The sequence below is a fragment of the Psammomys obesus genome, unplaced genomic scaffold (assembly GCF_907164565.1).
Source record: "Psammomys obesus unplaced genomic scaffold, mPsaObe1.curated_primary_1811, whole genome shotgun sequence".
Classification (NCBI taxonomy): Eukaryota; Metazoa; Chordata; class Mammalia; order Rodentia; family Muridae; genus Psammomys; species Psammomys obesus.
Window position 1 is genome coordinate 189,197 of NW_026589772.1, and position 25,468 is coordinate 214,664.

At 37.8% G+C, this 25,468-nt stretch overlaps 1 protein-coding gene and 1 pseudogene across 1 annotated transcript; one reads left to right on the forward strand and one right to left on the reverse strand.

Moving 5' to 3' along the window:
- Positions 1–1,429: 1,429 nt before the first annotated feature.
- Positions 1,430–2,345, reverse strand: LOC129675397 (olfactory receptor 4C11-like). The gene is given in 2 exon segments (XM_055605432.1): positions 1,430–2,086; positions 2,088–2,345. Coding segments are annotated over 2 exon segments (915 nt in total).
- Positions 2,346–17,017: 14,672 nt separating this feature from the next.
- On the forward strand, positions 17,018–17,971 carry LOC129675398 (olfactory receptor 4P4-like; annotated as a pseudogene).
- Positions 17,972–25,468: the final 7,497 nt, after the last annotated feature.

Sequence of the window (25,468 nt, forward strand, 5' to 3'; positions counted from 1 at the left end):
TTTAATTTATTTATTCTATGTTATATGGCTAATATCCACTTATAAGTGAGTATATACCATGCGTGTCTTTCAGCTTCTGGGTTACCTCATGCAGGATGGTCTTTTCTAGTTCCCACCATTTAACTGCAAATTTCATGATTTCCTTGTTTTTAATAGCTGGGTAAAATGTATCACAATTTTTGTAACCATTCTTCCTTTGAGGCACATCTAGGTTGTTTCCAGTTTCTGGCTCTTACAAATAGAGCTGCTAAGAATATAGTTGAGCAAATGTCCTTGTTTTATAGTTGAGCATACTTTGGATATATGCCTAAGAGTGGTATAGCTAGACCTTGAGGTACCACTACTCCTAATTTTCTGAAAAAGCGCCAGATTGATTTCCAAAGTGGTTGTACAGGTTTACATTCCCACCAGCAATGGAGTAGGGTTCCTCTTTCTCAACATCCTTTCCAGCAGGTGTTGTCACTTGGGTTTTGATCGTAACCATTCTGATGAGTGTAAGGTGAAATCTCAGGGTTATTTTGATTTGCATCTCCCTGATGGCTAAGGATATTGAACATTTCTTTAAGTGTTTCTCTGCCATTCGCTATTCCTCCATTGAGAATTCTCCATTTAGCTCTGTTCCCCATTTTTAAATTGGATTACTTGGTTTGTTGGTATATAATTTCTTAAGTTCTTTATATATTCTGGATATTAGCCCTCTCTCAGATATAGGTGTTCCAATCTGTAGACTGTCAATTTTTTCAGCTGGGGTCTTGGCTTTGGGTATACATGCAAGTTTTTGTTGTAATTCAGTTGCTTATTATTACAAACCCCCCTGGGAGACAAGAAGGTACACATATTATGATTTTTAAATTATGCCTTCTAATCATTAGCTTAGCAAAATAACATTTTTGCTCTGTATGTTTTCTTATAGATTCTGTTTATGAACATATTCAAAATAAACTAGAATAAAATCTTTAATAACACTTTGCAGACATACTTTCACATTAATACTATACATAGTTATCAATTATTTATCTCTCTATATGTACATGTACACAATTAATTATTAAATTTCTATCTATGTATATGGCTTGAATTAGATTATAACTTCAAAACTTTTATTGCATATATTTATGTACTTATATTTATGTATCTGTTCAGAACATGACACATAAGAAGAGGCTAGAAAACAACTTTCATGAGTTTATTTTCCCTTTTAACCATGTGGGTTCCAGGGACAGAACTCAAATCATCAGGCTTGGTGACATGTACATTTACCCACTAAGCTATCTCACTGCCTCCAGGTTATCATTTATGCACACATATGCAATACAAATATCTTGATTATATACTGTCAGAAACACTTTATTTTTCCAGTTCATATATCAAAATTAACCTCTTAAAGAGCTATACTTCAGAATCCTCATCTATTATCTATCAACTGAAATCATACTTTACCACACCATAATTTTTTCATGGCATTTTTTACTTCTGCATTCCTCAGAGTATAGATAAGAGGGTTGAGCAAAGGTGTCCCATTTGTATAAAATACAGCTACCATCTTGTCTTTTGGAAAAATGGTTGGTGGTCGTGTGTATATAAATATACAGGGACCAAAAAATATGATCACCACAATGAAATGAGTAGTGCATGTTGACAGGGCCTTTTGTCTTCCTTTTGCACTGTGGTTTCTCAGGGAGTATAAGATGATGATATAGGAAATAAGCATAAGTATGAAACTTAACATGCATATTGCACCACTATTAGACACAACTAGCCAATTTATCACATAGGTATCCATGCAGGCAAGTTTCGGCAAGGGATGCAAATCACAGAAATAGTGATCAATTACATTTGGGCCACAGAATGGTAATCTTAAGGCCAAGAAAATTTGTGCTGAAGAGTGGATCCAAGATTCCACCCAGGCAAGAATCACTAGTACACTGCAGATACACTGGCTCATTGTATTTGTATATCTTAGAAGCTTACAGATTGCAACATAATGGTCAAAGGCCATGAAGATGAGCACAAAAATCTCCATGCACCCAAAAAAGTGAACTGCAAAGACCTGAGTCATACATTCATTGTAGGTAATAATTTTTTTTCTGAGAGAAAATATCCATAATCAGTCTAGGGGCTGTAGTTGTAGAGAAACAAGCATCAGCAAAAGACAAATAGAAGAGGAAAATATACATGGGACCCTGAAGAGTCTGACTTAACTTAATGGTCACCACAATAAGAAAGTTCACTATTAGAGTCTGAAGGTAAAGTATCAAGAATAGTCCAAATAGTGCCTTCTGTTTTTCTGGATACTGTGTCAACCCAAAGAGAATGAATCCAGTCATGCTATTGTTATACACCATATCAGTGGCTATAGTAGGTGGCTGACAAATGTTTAACCTGCAAAGAAAGAAAAAAAATGTCATAGTGGGATCAGTGTTCAGACCTTTAAGTTTCTTGGCACTATCCCATTCTTTTAGTCTTACTTGATTTTGTCATGAAACCCCTGAAGAATCTTTTCAATTTTCAACATAGATACCTATGTCTCAATGAGACTTTCTCTGAAAATTACTGAACTAGATCAAAACTTCTGAAATTTAAGGAATGAAAAATATGAATGCTGTTCAAATATTTTGATCCTGTTGATATTCCAAAGTGTAGAATTTGAAAAAGTGATTTAGTGATTTGGAAATTTAGGAGAAAATATTTGAGTTTGTTGGATGCATTGGGAATATATGAGCACAGATACTTAACCATTCTGAGTGCTTTGAAGAAATGAGCATTTTATCCATGCAAATATGTGTACACATATACATAGACACATACATATATACATACATGCATACATACATACATACATATACTTACATAATACATATATATATACATAGAGATCCCATTGCCCAATCTTTCCTTGTGCTCCATAATATGAAAGGCACTATTTAATGCAATGAACCACTAAGATTCGTGATTCCGTTAAAACAAAAATCTCAACTCAATTTACTGAGCTTTGTTTTTATTAGCCCTGTCTCCTTTAGCTCCTGAATAATTTATCCTATGAAAAAATTTAATCCATTTCTACAGTCCCCTCTGGTCCCAGGTTTTTTGTTGTTGTTGTTGTTTCTTGTTTTTTTTTGTTTTTTTTTGGCTTTGTTGGTCTCCTTGTGTGGCTCCTGTCCCCTCCAGGTCCTTTTATATCCCCTTTCTTCTATAGGACTACCTGTGCTCTGTCCAAAGTTTGGCTGTGTGTCTCTGTATCTGCTTAGATTCCCATGCTGGGTGGTCTTTAAGAGGACATTTATTGTAGGCTCCCATTCTGATCTCTCTCTTCTGTGGCTTCTGGTGTCTATCCTGTTTTCCATTCTGAATGAGAATTAAGGGTCCTTCTTAAGGTCCTCCTTGTTTAGCTTCTTTAGGTCTGTAAGTTTTAGTATATTTAGCATATACTATGTGGCTTATCAACTTAGAGTGGATATACCATGTGTGTCTTTCTGCTTCTGGGATACTTCAGAATGATCTTTTCTAGTTCCCACCATTTGCTCCAAATTTCATGTTTTCCTTGTTTCTAATAGCTGAGTAGTAGTCCATTGTGTAAATGTACAATAATTTCTGTATCCATTCTTAGGTTGATTGAATCTAGGTTTTTTTCCTAGCTTCTGGCTATTAAGAATAAATCTGATATAAAAATATTTGTGCAGACCATGCATAGAGAGGAGCTAGACCCCCTTCTCAGATGTAGTCCATAGACAGCTCAGTCTCCATGTGGGTCCACTAGTAAGGGGAAAAGAGACAGTCTCTGAAAATAACTCAGTGGCTTGCTCCTTGATCAGTTCTCCCTGATGGGATGAACTAGCCAGAACTAGTTCTGAACTAGAGGAAGACAATCCAGGTAGTCCTGATGGGTCTTGATAGGCTATGGTCAGACAGTAGGGGAGGAGGACTTACCCTATCAGTGGACAAGGAAAGAGGGATAGAGGAGGAAGAGGAAGGGAGGTTGTGATCAGGTTAGGTGAGATACTGGATACAAAGTGAATAAATTATAAATGATAATAATAATAATAAAATTTATGCAGACAATTATTTTTTTCAAATAAAAAATAAATACTTCCATTCTTCAAATAGATGCTCCTTAATCCATTGAAAAAAATTTAATCCTATTCTAATAGTATATCTTGTATTCAATACACCACTTTACTGTGGCAATAATAAAATAAGGGTTTGAACGGTACTTTGATACTTTAAGGTTGTTATAATCAAAGAAAAGTATGCTATAATATTTTATTACACTTAGGTTAATTCCATTTGAAAAGTAAATTTTTACCCATGATTTTAAACTTTTATTAAATATTTTGATTTTTTAAACATGAAAAATGTTCTTTAGAATAATGTGTCCATATATTTTTATCTTCTGAATTATTCACTTTTTCAATATTATGTGAAAAACTTCTTTGTTGCAATGTTAGCTTCCATACTTTTTAGTTGCATATTCAAATATTTGTATCTTAGAGATTGAAAATAGTCCTCAATGTAATTTTATTGCATCAATTTTACTTGGAAGTTCTATAAAATCATTATCATATTTTAATGGATATTTTTCACTTATACTTAATGTGTGTTTCTCTCTCTCACTCGCGTGTGTGTTTTCATGTGCACTCATACAATCTCACTATGTGAAGGACAGAGGAGCTGATTCTTGCCTACCACCATATGGTTGCAGGGGATGTATCTCAGGTTGTTAGGCATAGCAGCACTCTTTACCTGATAATCCACAGCACTGCCCACATGTTTTTATACTTTACAATAATTAGCAATTTAAATTTAACAGTGTAATGACATATTCTTTGGAGACAATTATACTGTATGTAGTTTTATTTTATAAACAATAATTTTATAAAACATAACAATTTCTGAAGGGCAAATAACTTTACCTGATGCTAAGGGAAATATTATTATTGATATTTAACCTACAAAGAAAATTGCATAGTGGGATCCGCTAATACTGGGAAATATTAGCTGTTTTTTCAATAGTATATATAGCTTTGTTAACTTTTAACTTTTTAATTTTCAAATTTCTCCATTTATTTTATTCCTATATAGTATGATATAACACTCATTCTTTAGTCTTAGACACTTATCTTGGTTTTCAAAGGGTCTATAAAATTTATCGGGGTTTGTTGCAAGGAGCAGATAAGCCCACCCCTCAAAACATTATTGTTCTATTTATATGTTTGTTCAGTCCTATTTATATTTATTAGTTTTTATTTGTATATTATTATCATTATTATTTCTTTTAGATGCCTATTTGTTGACTAAGGAAAGACAGAAAGAAAGTGTACACATTTGGGTGAATAAGGAGGTAGAGACAATCTGAGAAGCGTTAGGGGTGACAAAAGTAACCAGAATATACTACGTTAAAAAAAATTCAAGAAAAAAGATAAATTTAAATCAGGTAGTTAAATATATAAGGAACTACGTGGTTAGCATTAGAACAGAAGTCATCTTCAGATTTCAAAGAACAATTTCAAAGTGATAGAATGCTCAGAGAAGGACTTGAATTTACTTATAGAGATGAACTAAATCCTCAAATGACAGACGCCAGTTACCAACCAGATTCTCAGTGTTACCAATGAGGCTGAGTGAGCAGAGAGTGCAACCCTGATGAGCACACTCAAACACCTTTTCTCTGCCCACCAAGGATATAAAACCTGAGCACCACAATATCTACATGTAATTGTATGAAATTCAATAACCTCTTCATTGGGTTGCTATAAGCTTTAGTTGACTCAATAGAGAAAAGTTATGTAGAACTATGGCTATATTCTCTGGTTTGTTGACTTTTATTACTGGCTCTTCAATCTCAGCCTTCCCTTTCATGTATTTCAATTTGTTTATTTTCTCAAATTTTACATTGTTTCAAATCCAAATTTTCTTTGTAACATGGCTGAAATAGTATCATCCTTAATGATTTAAAAACTTTTATGTGATAACCACAAGATAGAAAAGACTTTTGAAGTTTTTACTAACTACTTAAACACAAAGAGCAAAATTACATTGCATCTCGAAAACAGAATCTCTGTATTGAAGGGAAAATCGTAACAGAATGGCTGGGATTGTGTAGATCCCAGTGATATTAAAATCAGAGAAAAGTCATGATTTTGGATGAAAGAAATGAAATCACATTTTAAAGGAAGTGAGGAATAAAATACATTTCCAGGCAAATAAATCAATACAACCGACCCCTGTGTAGCAGACTCCAAAAAACAGTAGAGATGTAAGTGGTTTCCTGAAGAACTTCATGAAAACAAGGTGATAAATTTTGGCTGTTTTTTCATTATTAAATTATAAAATTGGAGAACACGAAATATAAGAACACTCGCTGTTAAAATCTTCATATGCAGCACCTGGTGAGTGGAGGGATAGGAGAGCTCTTTCTAACATGGGCTCTATTGCCTGCTTTTGGTCCATGTCCTCCGGGCATTCTTGCCTTGCCTGGCCTCAGGGAATGAGGATAAGTCCTGATGTGACTTGATGTGCTGGGGAAGGTTGATACAGGAAAGGGGGATCAGGGGTGCAGCTACCTTTTTCTTGGAGAAAAGAGAGAGGGAATGGGGGAAGGATGGAAAAGAAGGGACTGGGAAGAGAGGAGGGAGGGGACACCCTTGGGATGTTAAGTAAATAAACTAAAATTTTAAAAAAGAAAAAAAAAAAACAAAAAAGAAAAGATTTATTCACCAGGACTTGGTGAGATGCTCAGCAGGAAAAGGGGTCACCATCAAGCCTGAGGACCAGAATTTGATCCCTAGAATCTACATAATAGAAGGAGACAACTAATTTTGTAAGATGCCCTTTGACTTTCTTTCTTTTTTCTTTTTTAAAATTAAATTTTTATTTTTTGCATTAATTACATTTTATTTGCTTTGTATCCCAGCTCTAGCCGCTTCCCTCCTCCCCTCCCAATCCCACCTTCCTTCCCTCATCTTTTCCTATGCTTTTCTCCAAGTCCAAGGATAGGGGAGGTCCTCCTCCCCTCCCATCTGACCCTAGCTTAACAGGTCTCATCAGGACCAGCTGCAATGTCCTCCTCTGTGGCCTGGCAAGGCTACTCCTCCCTCAGGAGTGGTGGTCAAAGAGGCAGCCACTGAGTTCATGTCAGGGACAGTCCCTCCTGCCCTTACTAGGGAACCCACTTGGATACTGAGCTGCCATGGGCTACATCTGAGCAGGGTTTCTAGGCTATATCTATGAATGGACCTTGGTTGGAGTATCAGTCTCAGAAAATACCCCTGAGCCCAGATATTTTGGTTCTGTTGCTCAACTTGTGAGCTCAACTGTACTCTCCTGGTCTTACTAACTACCTATTCTTTCATAAGATTCCCTGTACTCTGCCCAAAGTTTGGTTATGAGTGTCAGCATCTGCTTTGATACACTGCTAGGCAGACTCTTTCAGAGGCCCTCTATGGTAGGCTCCTGTCCTGTTACTTGTTTTCTATCACACACACACACACACACACACACACACACACACACACACGAGAGAGAGAGAGAGAGAGAGAGAGAGAGAGGCAGACAAAGAGAGACAGGCACAAAGGGAGAAATAAAAACTAAATAAAAACTAAAGCAAAGATTTATTCATCTTCTAAAATAAAAATCAGTGACTTATTTAGTATAATTTTATATCTTTTGTGTGGAATGTTCTGATGAACTGAGCTGTAATAAAAAGCTGACATCAGTCTCAGAAAAGACCCCTGTGCCAGATTTTTTGATTATTTTGCTCTCCTCGTGGAGCTCCTGTTCCCTCCAGGTCTTTCTATCTCCCAATTCTTTCACTCTGTCTAAAGTTTGGCTATGATCATTTGACTAGGGGAGGGGCATAGGAGAAGAAGAGTGAGGGAGGGTGGGATTGGGAGGGGAGGAAGGAGAGGGTTACAGCTGGGATACAAAATTAATAAATTGTAACTAATAAAAATAAAATAAAATTTAAAAATTGAATAGCAGATTGATTAATATAATAAAAATTAGAGGTTCATGTAGTTTTTGGAAAAAAAAAAAAGGTGACATCGTTCAAAATGCCAGAGTTCTCCTGCTACAGACATCTGCTGTTCTCTTCTTAAACTTAGGAAAATCCAATCAGCTTTACATTGAAAAAACTGCAGGGGTTAGAAGACTTGGAGCACAAAGACTTGTCTTCTGGTTTTGGGTCATCTCTGGCTGTTGCATAATTAACAAGCAAGTTTTTATAATGTGTGCAAACTAGAATAGTATAAATTTCTCTTATTAGGTATGGTAAAAATTGAATAACCAAACAATGTTCAAACAAAAATGAGAGAAGGGTGTACTAGGAATGACATTACTCAAGAAATACAGACATACAAAATTTATAATGGAAGTCTATTAGCAACATTGATGCCACAGAATGCAGATTGGGACTTCCCAAGTTTGATTTCACCATTGGAGTCATCATCTTAAAGAAAGACCAGAAGAGTTCATCCTCAAGTACTTTTTAGAGGAACAGCAAAACTGAATGTCTTTCTTCTGCTTTATAAAAGTATTTGCATAGTTTATACTGCATTTTCTTTGATACAATTTTTACAGTTATTACTCTTTGAAGTCTTATGAAATGTAGTGGAAAGTATAATAAATGATATGTGAATATATGCTCCGACAGAAAAGAAATTTGAAATCCTAGGAAATAATTAATAAAATTATCAATGGCCATTAAGAATATGTCTTTTCTATGTGTCTAATCAGACACATAGGGATTGAAAATGAAGATGTGTTGATCCTGAATGGGAGAAAAGTAAATAACATAGATTTCAAAACTTACCCTTTATTTTGGAGATAAAGATTTTTTTTTTCAATCCATCGCTCATAGTTTGCTGTGATGATGAATCACATACATGAGGATCTGCTACAAGTAAATTAGAGGGCTGAGTCTCTATAGCTTAAATTGTATTTTGCATTTATCCACTCTGGTTTTCTGTGTTAGAAACTATACAGAGTGGAGAAACTCCTCTTTCTCTGTGGTCTAGTTAGGCATCATTGCCAGGGGGAGGTGATCAAAGAGGCAGACACTGAGTCCATGTCAGAGACAGCCCCTGCTCCCCTTACTATGGAACCCACATGGAGACCCAGCTACACATGGCCTATATGTGGGAGAGGGTCTAGGTCCTCTCCATGCACAGTCCTTGATTGATTCATTAGTCTCTGCAGGACCCCCTGGACCCAGGGATTTTGGCTCTGTTGGTCTCCTTGTGGAGCTTCTGTCCCTTCTAAGACTTTCTAGCTCTCTCTTCTTCCCCCAGATTCCCTGCACTCTGCACAAAAATTGACTATGAATCTCAGCACCTGCTTCTATAACCTGCTGGGAAGAGTCTTTCAGAGGCTCCCTGTGAAAGGTTCCTGTCCTGTTCCCTGTCTTCTCCTATTTCCAATGTCTATCCTGTTTTCCATACTGAATGAGGATTAAGCATCTTCCCTAGGGCCCTCGTTGTTGTTTAGCTTCTTTAGGACTATAGATTTCAGTATGTTTATCATATATTCTATGGCTAATATCAACTTATAAGTGAGTATATACCATGTGTGTCTTTCTGCTTCTGGGTTACCTCATGCATGATGATCTTTTCTAGTTCCATACATTTGCCTGCAAATTTTATGATTTCCTTGTTTTTAATTACTGTTTTTAATTACATCATGTAAATGTACCACAATTTCTGTATCCATTCCTCCATTGAGAGACATCTATGTTGTTTACAGATTCTGGCTATTATGACTAAAGTGGCTATGAACATAGTTGAGCAAATGACCTTGTTATATGGATGAGCAACATTTAGATACATGCCCAGGAGTGGTATTGTGGGACCTTGAGGTAGCACTATTCCTAATTTTCTGAGAAAGTACCAGATTGATTTCCAAAGTGATTATATAAGTTTACATTCCCAACAGCAATGGAAGAGGGTTCCTCTTCCTTCACAACCTTTCCAACATGTGTTATCCCTTGAGTTTTTTTTTATCTTAGCTCTTCTGATTAGTGTAAGGTGGAATCTCTTACTTATTTTTATTTTTTAATATTATAGTTTGTTCACTTTATATCCCAACTGTAGCCCCTCCCTCATTTTCCCCCACTCCCTCCCTCCATTTCTTATCTCTTCCCATGCCTCACTCCAAATCCACTGAAAGGGGAGTTTCTCCTCCCCCTCCATCTGACCCTAGCTTATTAGGTCTCATGAGGACTTGCTACATGGTCTTCCTCTGTGGCCTGGTAAGGCTGATCCCCTATCAGGGGAGGTGATCAAAGAGCCAACCACTGAGTTCATGTCAGGGTCAGTCCTTGTTCCTCTTACTAGAGAACCTTCTTGAGTACTGAGCTGCCATGGCCCTTATCTGTGCAGGGGTTCTAGGTTATCTCCATGCATGGTTCTTGGTTGGAGCATCAGTCTCAGAAAAGACCCCTTTGACATATATTTCTTGGTTATGTTGCTCTCCTTGTGGAGCTCCTGTCCCCTCCAGGTCTTTCTACCTCCCCCTTCTTTCATAAGAGTCCCTGCATTCTGCCCAATGTTAGGCTATGAGCCTCAGCATCTGTTTACATACTATATTGGGTAGTCTTTCAGAGGCCCTCTGTGGTCGGCTCCTGTCCTGTTCCCTGTTTTCTCCCTCTTCTGATGTCTGTCTCATTTGCCTTTCTGAATGAGGACTGATCATCTTACCCAGGGTCCTCCTTCTTGCTTAGCTTCATTAAGTATACAGATTTTAGTATGTTTATCCTATATTATGTGTCTAATATCCACTTACAAGTGAGTGTATGCCATGTGTGTCTCTCTGCTTCAGGGATACCTCACTCAGAATGATCATTTCTAGATCCCACCATTTGCATGCAAATTTTTTATTTCCTTGTTTTTAATTACTGAGTAGTAGTACATTGTGTAAATGTATCACAATTTCTGTATCCATTCCTCAGTTGAGGGGCATCTGGGTTGTTTCCAACTTCTGGCTACTATGAATAAAGCTGCTACAAACATGGTTGAACTAATGTCCTTTTTGTGCACTTGAGCTAATTTTGGGTATATGCCTAGGATTGCTATAGCTGGATCTTGAGGAAACACTATTCTTAATTGTTTGAGGAAGTACCAGACAGATATCAGAGTTGTTTTGATTTGCATTTCACAGATGACTAAGAACTTTGAGTATTTCTTTAAGTGTTTCTCTGCCATTTGATATTCCTCTGTTGAGGATTCTCTGTTTAGCTCAGTACCCCATTTTTTTTACATTGTTGCTAATTATGTTTTATTTTTTTATAATAATTTTTATTTTTATTTTAACCACAGGTTATTTACTTTGTATCCCCCCCATCATTCCCTCCCAATCCCACCCTCCCTCCCTCATCTCCTCCCTGCCCCTTTCCAAGTCCAGAAGAGGACATTGCAGCAAGTCCTGAAGAGACCTGATAAGCTAGGGTCAGATTGAAGGGGAGGAGGACCTCCCCTATCAGTACCTCATTTTTTAATTGGATTATTTGGTTTGATGGTGTTTAATTTCTTGAGTTCTTTATATATTTTTAGAACTTAATATGTTATTAGCACTCGGTCAGATGTGAGGTTGGTGAATGTTAGCTCTATTTTAAAAGAAATGAGGCTGGTCAATCGATCTTCTATGCAAGAGGTTTATTAAGTGGCTATGGAGGGAGTGGGGGAACAGGATTGTGGGGAGAGAGAAAGAAAGGAAAAGGGGTGCTGAGAGAGAGAGACAGAGAGAGAGAGAGAGAGAGAGAGAGAGAGAGAGACCACTTGTCAGGGTTGTCCCTTTAAGGTGCAAGGTAACCACACCTTCCAGGTGTGGCCACCTGGCCAGCGACAAATGATGGCATCATAAGTTGCTGGGTAGCAGGTTGTGTTCCAAAATACTAACAGCGAAGACCCTCTTCTAGTCTGTAGGCTGTTCTTTTGTTCTGACGACAGTGTCCTTTGCTTTACAGAAGTTTTGCAGTTTCCTGAGGCTCCATTTATTGATTGTTGATCTTTGAGTCTGTGCTGTTAATGTTCTGTTCAGGAAGTTGTCTCCTGTGCCAATGAGTTCAAGGCTCTTCCCCACTTTTCTTCTAACAAATTTAGTGTGTCTGGTTTTATGTTGATGTCTTTAATTCACTTGGACTTTACTTTAGTGCAGAATGATAAATATGGATCTATTTGCACTTTTATACATGTAGACAACCAGTTAGACCAGCACTATTTGTTGAAGATGCTGACTTTTTTCCATTGTATGGTTTTGGCTTCTTTGTCAAAAAATCAAGTATCTTTACTATGTATGAGTTTATTTCTGTGTTTTCTATTCAATTCTATTGATCCATCATTCTCTTTCTATGCCAGTACCATGTAGTTTTGAGATCAATGATGCAGATACATCCAGAAGGTCTGTTGTTGTACAGGATTGTTTTCACAATTCTGAATTTTTTGTTTTTCCATTTGAAATTGAGAATTGTTTGTTCAAAGTCTGTAAAGAATTGTGTTGGTATTTTGATGGGAATTGCATTACATCTGTATATTGCTTTTGGTACGAAGGCCGTTTTCACTATATTAAGTCTACTAATCCATGAGTATGGTAGATCTTCCTATCTTCTGGTTTCTTCTTTAATTTCTTTGTTCAGAGATTTGTAGCATTTTTTTAAATATATGTCAACAATCTGGTGTTTTCTCAGAGTATTATGAAAAGTACTACCTCAAGATCCATCTACACCACCCTCTTTCTCTTTCTCCCCCATGCCCCTCCCCTAATCCATTGATATGGGAGGTTACTAATTCAAGTGAAAAAAAATGTATGAGCATGATTATGTAGCAATAACATTTTTTTCCTGAACATTTGCAGAAGAGGAACATTTTCTCACAACATTAGACTATTCACAACTTAACAGACAAAAAGTACTAGCAAATACTGAAGAACAGTATCAGAAGAGCAGGAGGGTGAAGGATCAGAGTAGCAACTCTCAGGTCTGGTTGATGTCACTTAGCAACAAAGTGTGAAATAGGATGTTTGGAGAGCCACATAAAGCAGTGATGGCTTGAGGGCTTCACCAACACTGGGTTTCTCCCCAACTGATGGTATACATCTTTTCTGAAACTATGTAAAGCAATCAGGCTCTACATGACGAAATATTGGGACTATGGCTAGGACAGTTTCCAAGTGGACATAATGATGCTAAACTTTTGAGCTGCTGTGAATCTGCCTGCTTTGAAGAGGAAAATGGCTAAGAGGTGACATTTTTTGAACATTTGTAGAACACTGATGTTTGGGGATAATATCATCTTATAGTGTGTATAGGAGGTAGAATTGTTCTTACATTGGCACAGAGATTGAGAAACAGTACAATGGAAAATTCACATTGATCTCTACCTTTCATCAACAACAGAAAGTAAAAACACTCATGTAAAGATTGTTAATGTCAATTTGTGCAGGATCCAGTGTAAACATTAAGAATCAAATTTAACATTAATATGTATTACCATGATTCTTTTTATTGTTTTGACACTTATTTAATTTTTAAAATATTTTGAGAGTTCCACACATGGATGTTTTATTTTCATGATTTCCAATCCTTCCTCTTCCCCTTCTCATCCCTCTTTGCCTCTTCCCACTACTATAATTATTACTGTTGCACCCATACCACAATACATATACACAAAACCCATTAGTACTGCTCTTATGTCCATGTGTTTAGGAATGACCACTTGGGGTTGGATCCTATCAGGGTGCCTGTCCATGAAAAGGGTTGATTTTTTTCTTTTTCAGCAGCCACTGATTTGTTTTCGTTCTGATTCTTGTGAAATAACTATATAGTGAATGGTGAGAGAAAAATAAAAGCATCATGCTTTTGAATCTCACAAAGTCAGGATTGTGAACATCAATGAGGAACACAGTTGATGGTGGAATAACAGAGTGGAAAGTGAATAAACTCTAAAGTATAATTAAATTAATGAAGACTCAGGATTGTCTGTGAGAGAATGATCAAAAGCTTTGAGGTAAAATGTCAAGTAACCTTAACGTTAAAAATTCTTATTAATTATCTGATAATTTTATACAGTGTTTTTTGTTATATTTTTCTGTCAACTTCTCCACTTACCACATTCTCAAACCTCCCATCTTGTTCTACCCATCTTAGAGGTCACTTCTTTTTCTTATATTTTTCTTCTTTCCCCATTAAGTTCAGTTCATGTTGCTCACCTTGTCTTGAGATTGAAGCCTCCTCTGGTGTGTGGTCAGACTAAAAGGGTAAACATCTTTGCAACAGCACATCTGACTCCACCTCCCTAGCAGCCGTCAAATGTTAATAGTTCCTCAGCTAGCGGCTGGGTCTTACACTGACTGCTCACTCTCTGGCTGGGACTTTGGCCTAGTTGGAGCCTGCGCAGATCTTGCACATTTGCTGTCACAATTGCTGTGAGTTGACATGTGCCTCTGTCCAGTTGCATGTTGTTTCTATGACATTATTTACAGCCTCTGGCTCTTAAAATTCATCTGTTCCTCACTGGCAAAAGTTTCTAAGCATTAGGGTGAGGTATGAACATCTGTCATAAGGCTGAGCACTCTGCAGTCTCTTGTTATCTCAACAATCACCAGTTGTGGGTCCCTGTGTTAATTCTCATCTACTGTAAGGAAAAGCTTCTCTATTAAGGATTGTGAGGTGGTCTGATATAATTATTAGATTAATAAACCCTGGCTTTCTGAGTTGTGATAAACAATTATAAACAATAAAATAAATAAGCAACACACTATAAAAATAGGAGTTTGGGGAAGTAAAACAAATTTTTAGTATTCAGATAGCAAGAAAAATGTTAAAAGATATTCTACAAATAGTCATCAGTACCTATACCTATTTTATCAATAAGAATTCTTTCATTTTTTAAAAAGTAGAAAAAAGACCCTTAATAGGAATAGGAATGATATATTTTACATATATACTTGAGATTGTATTCTGGAAAAAAATAAAAAGTAAACATTATTACTCTTGTTGGCATGTGTAAGACATCAGCAATGTGTTGTTTTATATAAATGGTGATATCATTTGTTTTCATATTAAATTATCAGTGTACCATTGGTTAGGGTTAGTTTTTAATATTTAGTGCGTGGTCACTATATAATTGTATCTGGTGAGACAAAACACCTATTAGTGCTTGCTAGCAAAGGAATACCAGCTAATTTAACCTCTGTAGTCATGGAAGGTTGATAATGGAAATGCTTGTACTAAACAAGAGTGGATGAGCATGAGCGAGTTTAATGATCTTGTTTATGAATATGTGGCCAGATCATGTGTCTGAATATTAAACTTGTGTACTGAGATAAATTGACCATTACAGCAAATTATGAAGGGCAGCAAGAATGTAAGACATGCTAGTTGCTTGTCTGAAGAACTGCCTTGAAGATCACAGAAGAGTGAACAAAAACATTCGTGCTGATGACAGTATTTGAGGAACCATGGGGGCTTGGAGGAGATACAGGCTTGCACACTAATTCAGAGGCTAGCGAATCTGTCTAAGGGTGGAAGCATAATGGCTTTGAAGTTGAGTGCAATGAAATGAACTTGCATGTTTGTTGTTGTTGTTGTTGCAGTCCTTAACTTTATTTTCAGTTCATGTTGTCAGACACTGTCATACACTTTGCTCTGAATTCACGCTCCTTCTAATGATGGTTAAGAGCCATCACTTGCTGGCCCTATCAATAACTAAGTCTTTGGGTATTCTGCTCATACATCAGAAATGACTCATCCAAACTCCTCTAACTGCTCTTCTTCCACAATGCTGACAATTGTTACTTCCTCTGCAACATCACACCAAGAAGAACTTGCATTTTAAAGTTTATGCAAATGGTTACAGAGGCTAGAAACCTTCTACTTGATGGGAAAACTAACATAAGAAAAAACAGGGTGATATTTATTTTTATGTAGTCCTTTCTACAAAATCAGAACTTTCTATACTTTCCAAACATGCATGTAAACACGATTATGCTTTTGGTCTTAGTTTGTGCTATTCATGGCTTTGGACACAGTTATTCCTACCTTCTGTGGCAACATTTATTTGTCATATTATAGTTTAATGATTATAATTTTTTCAGTGTCAAAATTATTAGATTTTATATTAATTATAGTTCATTCACTTTGTATCCCAGCTGTAGCCCCTTCCCTCACTCTCTCCCGATCCCACCCTCCCTGTCTCATCTCCTCCCATTCTCCTCTCCAAGTCCACTGATAGGGGAGGTCCTCTTCTCCTTCCATCTGACCCTAGTATATCAGGTCTCATCAGGACTGGCTGCATTATCTTCCTCTGTGGCCTGGCAAGGCTGCTCCCCACCCCCTTGTGGAGGTGTTAAAGAGCCTACCACTGAGTTCATGTCAGAAACAGTCTCTGTTCCCCTTACTAGAGCACCCATTTGGATACTGTCATAGTGTCACTATTTAAATTTCACACATGATGATCTTTGTCTTGCTTCTTATAGCATTCACAAGTACATATATTATTCAGGCCATGGTCAAGGATTGGTTTTGGCACCTGTAATGCTTTTAATGCAACCATTTAATAACCAAAAAAATGTTTTACTATCATAAACAAAAATTTTACAACAAATATTAATTATACAAGATATTATATACTTATTTGCATTGATTTTTTTCACTTTAAGTCTGATAGTTCTAAGCTACCAAATGGGCAAATCACACTGTGATAAGGAGCTCATGTCCCTAAATTCACTTTTGTATACAGTAACAGCACATCTTAGTTTATGCTTTCTACTATTGTGAATTTAAATTTATACACTTTTATTAAATAAGTGATTGAAATGATGGTGATAATCCAAATGACAATAATTTTGTATAGAATATAAAAAGAAATATACATATGTATATGTGTATATACAGAGAGAAAGAATTAAGATATTTTGTTAAATAAATATAATTTTATAATATTTGTTATAATTATTGCCATGATTAATAAGCATTCCTAATACTCCTGTCATTTTCTTTCAGCTAAATCCATTGAACCTTTTACTTTGGAATATGGACAGTACCAACAACATCACTGAATTTAAACTGTTAGGACTTTCCCAGAACAAAAAAATAATTAAAACTCTATGTTTTCTGTTGTTCTTGTTTTGCTACATAGCTATTTTGTTGGGAAACATAGTCATTATGATCTCTATCACATGTAGCCAGCTAATTGAACAACCAATGTACTTCTTCCTTAAGTACCTTGCTTTGTCAGACTTGTGCTATACTTCCACAGTGACTCCCAAGATTCTTACTGACCTTCTCATAGAAAGGAACATGATTTCGTATACCAGTTGCATGATTCAGCTTTTTACCATGCACTTCTTTGGGGGATTGAGGTCCTCATACTCACAGTGATGGCCTATGACTGTTATGTGGCCATCTGCTAGCCCCTGCACTATACCATAATCATGAATAGAAGGAGGTGTCATGCCCTGGTCATTGCTTGTTGTGCTGGTGCTTTTATACATTCCTTCTTCCAGAGCCTTCTTGCTAACAGCCTCCCCTTTTGTGGTCCCAATGAGATGGATCACTATTTCTGTGATGTTTATCCTTTGCTGACACTTGCCTGCACCAACAAATACAGAATTGGGCTTCTGGTGGTTGCCAGTTCAGGCATGATGGGACTGGTAACCTTCGTTGTTGTGATGTTGTCTTATTCTTTCATATTGTACACTATTAGGGCTTACCCTGCAGAAAGCCAGAGCAAAGCTCTTTCCACATGCAGTTCTCATGTCACTGTAGTCATTCTGTTCTTTGTGCCTGTGCTTTTCATGCCCATTAGACCAGCTGTCACTCATCCAGAAGACAAAGTATTTGCCCTTTTCTACACCATATTAGCGCCCATGTTCAAGCCTCTGATCTACACTCTGAGAAATGCGGAGACGAAGAATGCCCTGTGGAAAGTTTGGTGTCAGAAACTATTTTTTGTTGGAAGGAGAATCATATGATATTCACTGCTAAAACTGAGCATGAAAAAGCTAAATGTGATGTTTGTCTTTCTTAATCTCTAAGCATTTGAAGATATGAAATTCCATGTTTAATCAACAATAGCAAACAATGGTAACATTCATGTACTAATTGTAAATGCCATCACTTTGAGTAAAGATTTCACTCAAATTTAATATTAATATGCATTCTTTGTTACTCTGTTATTACTATCTTTCAAAGTATCATATTTACACTAAATTCCATAGCCCTAACTTCTGTCATATTTTGAGTCTTCCTGTATATATGTATGTATATATACATTTGTACTTGGTTTGTGTTTTACCTCGATGTGATTGGTTTAACTTATATTTTATGTTATGTTTTGTTATTATTTCTTAGAAACCTATTTTTTTCTATTGAGAAACAGAAAGCAAATAGATCTGGGTAGGAGGAGAGGTTCGGAGGAACTGAGAGGGAAAGAGAAAGTGGAGACTGTAATCAGGATATACTGTGTGAAAAAGAATCTATTTTTAGTAAAAGAGGGAGATGTCAGGGGCCATATACCTCTACTTCCCAGTGCTGAGGTCACTGACAAGCCGCTAAGCCTGTTGCTTATATGTGCCCTGAGGGTTGGAGCCCAGGGCCTCATGCATACACGTCTGGTGTTCTGTCTGCCCGTTCTCTGACCTTCCGAGGGCCTTTTGCTGCTTGTTGTTCTAGCATTTTATCTAGGAAACCCGTGATAAACATCTCTGGGATGAAATGTAATTTTAAGTCCCTTTATTCTGCTTCATTTGTAAATCAAAAATATTTAACTGACTTGTAAAGATTTAACTTTTAGTCCAGGAAGATGGCTTATTGGGTGAGCACACTTGCAACTGAGCCTGAATACTCAAATTTAATCCCCAGGACACACACACTGGAGAAAGAAAACTGACTTACTGACATTGATCTGTGGCATCCATGGGTGAAATTAGTCACACATACACCTACACACATGCACACGAAATAAATAAATGTAATAAAATCATAAATATTGTACACATTGATGAGTGGATATGATGATCCGATGCATGTTTATACTGTGTAATGTTGAAATCAGGTAAATGGTCTTGCACATGAATTATTCCATACCGCAAAGGGATTCAAAATGCGCTCCTGCCTTTTTGACATATTAAGCATATTCTTACTATTCTCACCACCCGACTGTGTATGTCAGGACGTCATAATCCTGTCTATAGGTTTGTACGGTTTGTCAATTTTTCTACATTTATCCTTGCCCCCAGTATATGTGTTTTCTGATCGTTACCTCTTGTTTTCAATGTCTATGACAGGAGCTTTTTGATCACACGTGTCATTAAAAATCTACCACATTTGTCTTTCTGTTCCTGGCCTATTTCACTTATCATAGTGGCTTAGTTCCATCCATGTGGTAGTAAATTACCTAACAGCAGTCTCTCTGTGGCAAAACCCAATTTATTTTTAATTTTTTCTGTCTGCTCTTTCTCTAGTAATTGATTTTTCTGTAACAGCATTCTGTTTAATTTTATATGCAATGATTTCTATATGGGTCACAGTTACATACGTAATAGGTTTATTGGTATTAATTACATTCAAAGTATCATACCACCTCACCACACATCTTTCTTCATCTTTTCTTTACCACAGATGGAGATTTTGTAATTACTAATGGTCTCCTCATGTCTCCAATTCCCCTGCTTCTGGTAGTCTCTCATTTATCATTTAATTCAAAATTTACAAAAAAATATTTTTTTGTGATCATGTGTGTGTGAGAGAGAAAGAGACAGAGACAGAGATAGACAGAGAAAGAAAATGCACCTGAGTTCAGGTGATTACAGAAGCCAAGAGATGGTGACAGATATTGTGGGCCTGAAGTTACAGGCAGTTGTGAGCCTTTTGATTTAGGCTGATAAGACTTAATTGCATAGCCCTTGGTTGATGCAGCATACTCCACAGGTCCCAGGGGCCCAAATTGGTTGACTCTGTTAGTCTTCTTGTGGAGCTCCTCTCCCCTCCAGGTTCTTGTATACTCCATCTTTGACCACTGAAAATTACACTTATATATGTTAGGCAACATCTGCTTATATATTTGATTCTAACAGTTTTAATTTAGTGTTTTGCAATGATCTTATACTTAGTTGAAGATACCATCAGTTTAATTTCTATGGTTACTGCTCTCCCCAATGTGTCAAGTTGTCAGTATCTCAGCATTTGCTATTTTCTATGTATATGTCTGAGTGTCTGTGTGTTTCAAATTTTTGCAGCCAACACTATTGGTATGGAGTAGAATCCTTTGATATTCTTATTAGCATTCAATCCCATTTGATAATACTGAGATTTTCTCCATTTTCTGAAGCACTGTCCAGCATGATTACTTTTTCTTAAGTTAGTTGTTGGCTTGTTATATTGCAGAAATTTACTGTATGTGCGTTTGTATGTCTGTGTTTATGTCTCTGTGTGTGTTTGTATGTATATCTATGGGTCTGTGTATGCACTCCTGTGCATGCATGCTCTTGCTTTAATTAACATATATTCTAATTTATTGGTAAATCTTAAGATCGTATATATTTACCTTTATCATTTCTTCTGACATTGTTATAATCAATCAGACATTAGATCTTTCTTTTATGCAGTGTGGTAAAATGAACTTTATTTAGAAATCCAATGATGAGACTTTTTGAAGAAAATTATACTTTGTTCATTGATACAGTTAAGAGTCTTTCAGAGGTCCTCTGTGGTAAGCTCCTGTCTTATTTCCTGTTTTTCCTTCTTCCAGTGTCCATCCCATTTGTCTTTCAGAGAGAGGACTGATCATCTTACCCAGCGTCCTCCTTCTTGCTTACCTTCTTTAAGTGTACAGATTTTAGTATGTTTATCCTATATTATAAGTCTAGAATTCACATATAAGTGAGTATAAACCTTGTGTGAATATATACCCTAGGTAAGATGATCAATCCTCACACAGAAAGGCAAATGAGATGGACATTGAAAGAAGGAGAAAACAGGAAACAGGATAGGAGCCTCTGAAAGAGTCTACCCAGCTGTGTATCAAAGCAGATGCTGAGACTCATAACCAAACTTTCGGGAGAGTGAAGTGAATCCTATGAAAGAAGTGGGAGATAGTAAGACCTGGAGGTGACAGGAGCTCCACACAAAGAGCAACAAAAATCTGGACACAGGAGTCTCTTCTGAGACTGATATTCCAACCAAGGACCATTCACGGATATTACCTAGAACCCCTGCTCAGATGTGGCCTATGGCAGCTCAGTCTCCAAGTGGTTTTCCCTGGTAAGGGAAACAGGGACTCTCTCTGACATGAACTCAGTGGTTGTCTTGTTGATCACCCCCCACCCCGAGTGGGGAGCAGCCTTACCAGGCCACAGAGGAGGATAATGCATCTAGCTCTGATCAGAATTGATAAGCTAGGTTCAGATGGAAGGGAAGGAGGACCTCCCCTATCAGTGGACTTGGAGAGTGACATGGGAAGAGAGGAGGGAGGGAGGGTGGGATGGGGCGGTTATGAGGGAGAGGCTTACAGCTGGGATACAAAATGAATAAACTGTAATTAATGTATAAAAGATAAAAGTTTGGTTGGAGTATCAGTCTCTGGAAAGACCCCTGTGCTCAAATTTTTTGGTTCTGTTGCTCTCCTTGTGGAGTTCCTGTCCTCCCTAGATCTTACTATTTCCCACTTCTTTCAGAAGATTCCCTGCATTCTGCCCAAAGTTTGGCCATAAGTCTCAGCATCTGCTTTGATAGTCTGTAGGGCAGAGCCTTTCAGAGGTCCTCTGTGTCAGGTTCCTAACTTGTTCCCTCTTTTCTCCTTCTTCTGATGCCATCCTCTTTGCCTTTCTGGATAGGGATTGAGCATTTTAGCAAGAGTTCTCCCTCTTGATTAGTTTCTTTAGGTGTACAGATTTTAGTAGGTTTATCCTATATTATATGTCTATATGAGTGAGTATATACCGTGTGTGATTTTCTGCTGCTAGGATAGCTCACTCAGGATAATCTTATCCAGATCCCACCATTATACTCCAACCAAGAACCATGCATGAAGATAACCTAAGACCCCTGCACAGATGTAGCCCATGGCCGTTCAGTGTCCAAGTGGGTTCCATTGTAATAGGAACAGGGACTGTCTCTGACATGAACTGATGGGCCTGCTCTTTAATTACCTCCCCCTGAGGGGGGAGCAGCCTTACCAGGCCACAGAAGAAGAGAATGCAGGCACTCCTAATGAGACCTAATTGACTAAGATCAGAAGGAAGGATAGGATGACCTCCCCTATCAATGGACTTGGGGAGGGGCATGCAGGCAGGGGGGAGAGGAAGGGAGGGGATTGGGAGGGGAGGAAGGAGGAACCACAGGGGGAATACAAAGTGAATAAAGTGTAATTAATAAAGAATTAAAAAATAAAAAGTAAAAGTTTAATTAAAAAAGAAACTGTAACAACATAACCACAAACCAACAAAAATAAAAATTATAATACCAGTGAGCTAATTTTGTGTCCTGAAATGTAGTTTATATACCCAGTTAGACTCTATCAGGGGGGAAAGAAAACACAAATCAAAAACAAAACAAAACAAAACAAAACAAAACAAAAACTAATGTTTGTCAGTGGGTATCAATTGCAGATAGTTTCTTCCTTATCATTGTGACTCCATGTTTATATCTTCCTCTCAGTGCTTGGACCATGTCTGGTTTCAGTCTCTGCAGTGCCTATGTATGCTCTCATAATAGCTATGAGTTAATATGCACACTAGTGAGGTTATATCTTGAAGGTAGAGTTTTCTTAGAGCCCCATCTCATGGTCTGGAGGATTAGGGTGAATAAAAGAGAAGGAGAATTTAGTATGTTTGTTCTATATTAAATGTCTAATATCCACTTATGAGTGCATATATACCCTGTGTGTCTTTCTGCTTCTGGGGTACCTCACTCAGGATGATCTTTTCCAGTTCCCACCATTTGCCTGCAAATGTCATGATTTCCTTGCTTTTTATTGCTGTGTAATAGTTCACAGAGTTCACTGAGCCCTGAGAAAAGGGAGACACTTAATAAAACATTCCTTTTAGTTATCAAAGTCTGTTACTCTCTACATATTTTCTGGCTATAGATATTTGTATTTTTTCTCATCTGCTGTATGAAGAAGCTCCTCTGATAGATATAGCAGAATGTTCTTGGAGTAATTTCAATTCCTGTGTTTATTTAGAAAATAGTAGTATTGATTTCCCTTAGGTCCCTGATCTACCTAGTCTCAAGTCTTGTTCACTCAAGTAGCATCAGGTCTGGGTTGAAACTCATGAAGTAGGCTTTAAATCAAATCTGATATTGGTTGGTCATTCTCACAAGATTAATGTCACTCCTTCTCACACTGGCACAGGACAGTAGAAGCAACCCAAGCCACTGCAGAGAACAAATGTGTGATGGAGAGGTAGGAAAGATGGAAGAGCAGAGCAGTGTGTATGTTGTGTAGAAAGGCAGGACTGGAGGCTCGAAGGTGGTGGCAGTTGTGAGAGGGTGCAGCCAGCAAGGTGGTGTGCAGCAACCTGCACCTTATGTAGACACAGACTCAGGATGGCTCTGACGTGAGATCCCTGTCTTTGGGTAACGACTGAGATCAGAGATGCGGAGGAAGGATTTTCCTCCTGGATTGGATCTCCTGGAAGGATCACCATGGTCCATGATGGCTGTGAGAGCCATGTGTGCGTCAGTGGCCCTCAGGAGCCTGGGTACCAGGCTGATGTCTGAGGCCTGTGTTACCACCTAACATCATGTCTGGGTCTGGGGTCCTGCTGCAGCTGGGGAATGTACTGTCAACGGCCTATGTCACCACCAGCGGCCATGTGGATGTCTGTAGTCTCTGATGCAGCCTGAAAAAATGTTGATGATCATGAACACTGCTGTTACTGCTGGGGTTCCTATTGATGTGAGTAGCCTGTACTGGCACCTAGGTTCATGATGAGGTCCAGTCCGTGCAGCTGTGGTCCTAGGTCAGTGTTCAGTGGGTTCGTATTGATGTCTGTGGCCTCTGTTACAAGCAAAGGCCAAGTGGATATCCATGTCTATGGCTGTAACCTGAAGCCATTGACGTTCTTCAGTGGGTCATATTGATGTGTCATATTGAGTGACCTGTGCTGCCACCTGAGGCCATGTTGATAACTGCAGTGCAGCTGGAGGGCTTTGTCTGGGCCTGTAGTCCTACAGCAGCTGGCGGGTCATGTCTGTGATCTGTGCTGTTGTCAGAAACCATGTGGAGGCCGATGATCCTTGCTCTGGTTCACTATAAAAAGCAAGAAAGCTCCCGTGGCAGTTCTATTTAAGGGGAAGACCACTGAAAGTTGACCATGCATCAGTGAGTTTATACATAACACAAAATGGACTTGTTTTACTTTTTGGAGGGGGAGCAGGCAGTCACAGGGCAGTGTGTCATACATCCAAGGACTGAGGAGTGAGTGTGATCAAAGCGTATGATGTGACATGTATCTCGTGAAATCCCCAATGAATCAATGTGTGTTGAATGTATGTATGATCAGTGCCACTCTTGCATCAGCGTATCTTGCAGGCAGGTTTTCATGGTCGATCAGCGTCTGCAGCAGTGTTGATGTTTAACTCTCTCCTTTGGTAGCATGCAGAATATCTTCAGTATCAGGCACACTGTTGTAGGTTTGAAGGCTCTAGATTGTCACCAGCTGAACTCCTAAGTGTTCAATGACCTGTGTAGGTTTTGTCTTCAGAAACGTGACCTTACCCTTATTTTGTGGAGAGGAGCAATAGCCTTGACAATAGCCTGTAGTATTTAGGTTTTTCCATGGGATGCTCATACTATGTAACATTTCCATATAACCTCTGAAATAATCCTTAGTTTTTGCTCCCTTTACCATCCCCCTTCCCATTTGATCCTCTCCCAACTATCTATAACTATTTATTCAATCTCCATGATTGAAGGTGATCTATTTGTCCCCTTCCTTAAGTCCCCAAATTTTGTTTTTTAAACAAAATATCAAACTTTTAATTTTGCCAATAAAGACCCACAGGCCAGATGCTTGGGTGAAAGCTTTATAGCTCACAGAGGTAGAGAATGTACCCAGTTGACCCTCCTCCTCAGCCAATTCCCCCGACCAAAAAATAAAAATTAAAAAATACAAACAAACAAAACATTTCTTATGCTGTCTCAAAAACTCCTGCCCTCTACTTCCTGCATATTTTCCTCTCTGTCCTCCTAACTTTTTCTTACTCTCCATATTTTTTTCCTATGTTTACTTACTGTCAACTGGTTGGTTACTTCGCAACTTGACCTATGGCTGACTTTATTTAATCCTGTCTTGGATTAAAGGGCTGAGCCACACCACAACTAAAAACAATTGGTTTTATTTTAATTTTGTAAACAACACAATCTTTGGGTACACAGTGTGATTAAATATCCTGCAACACCCCACTCTCTATCTAGTCTCTGTGGCTACAGTTATGGTAGCTTGCTTATCAACGACTTAAGAGTTAACATTTACATAT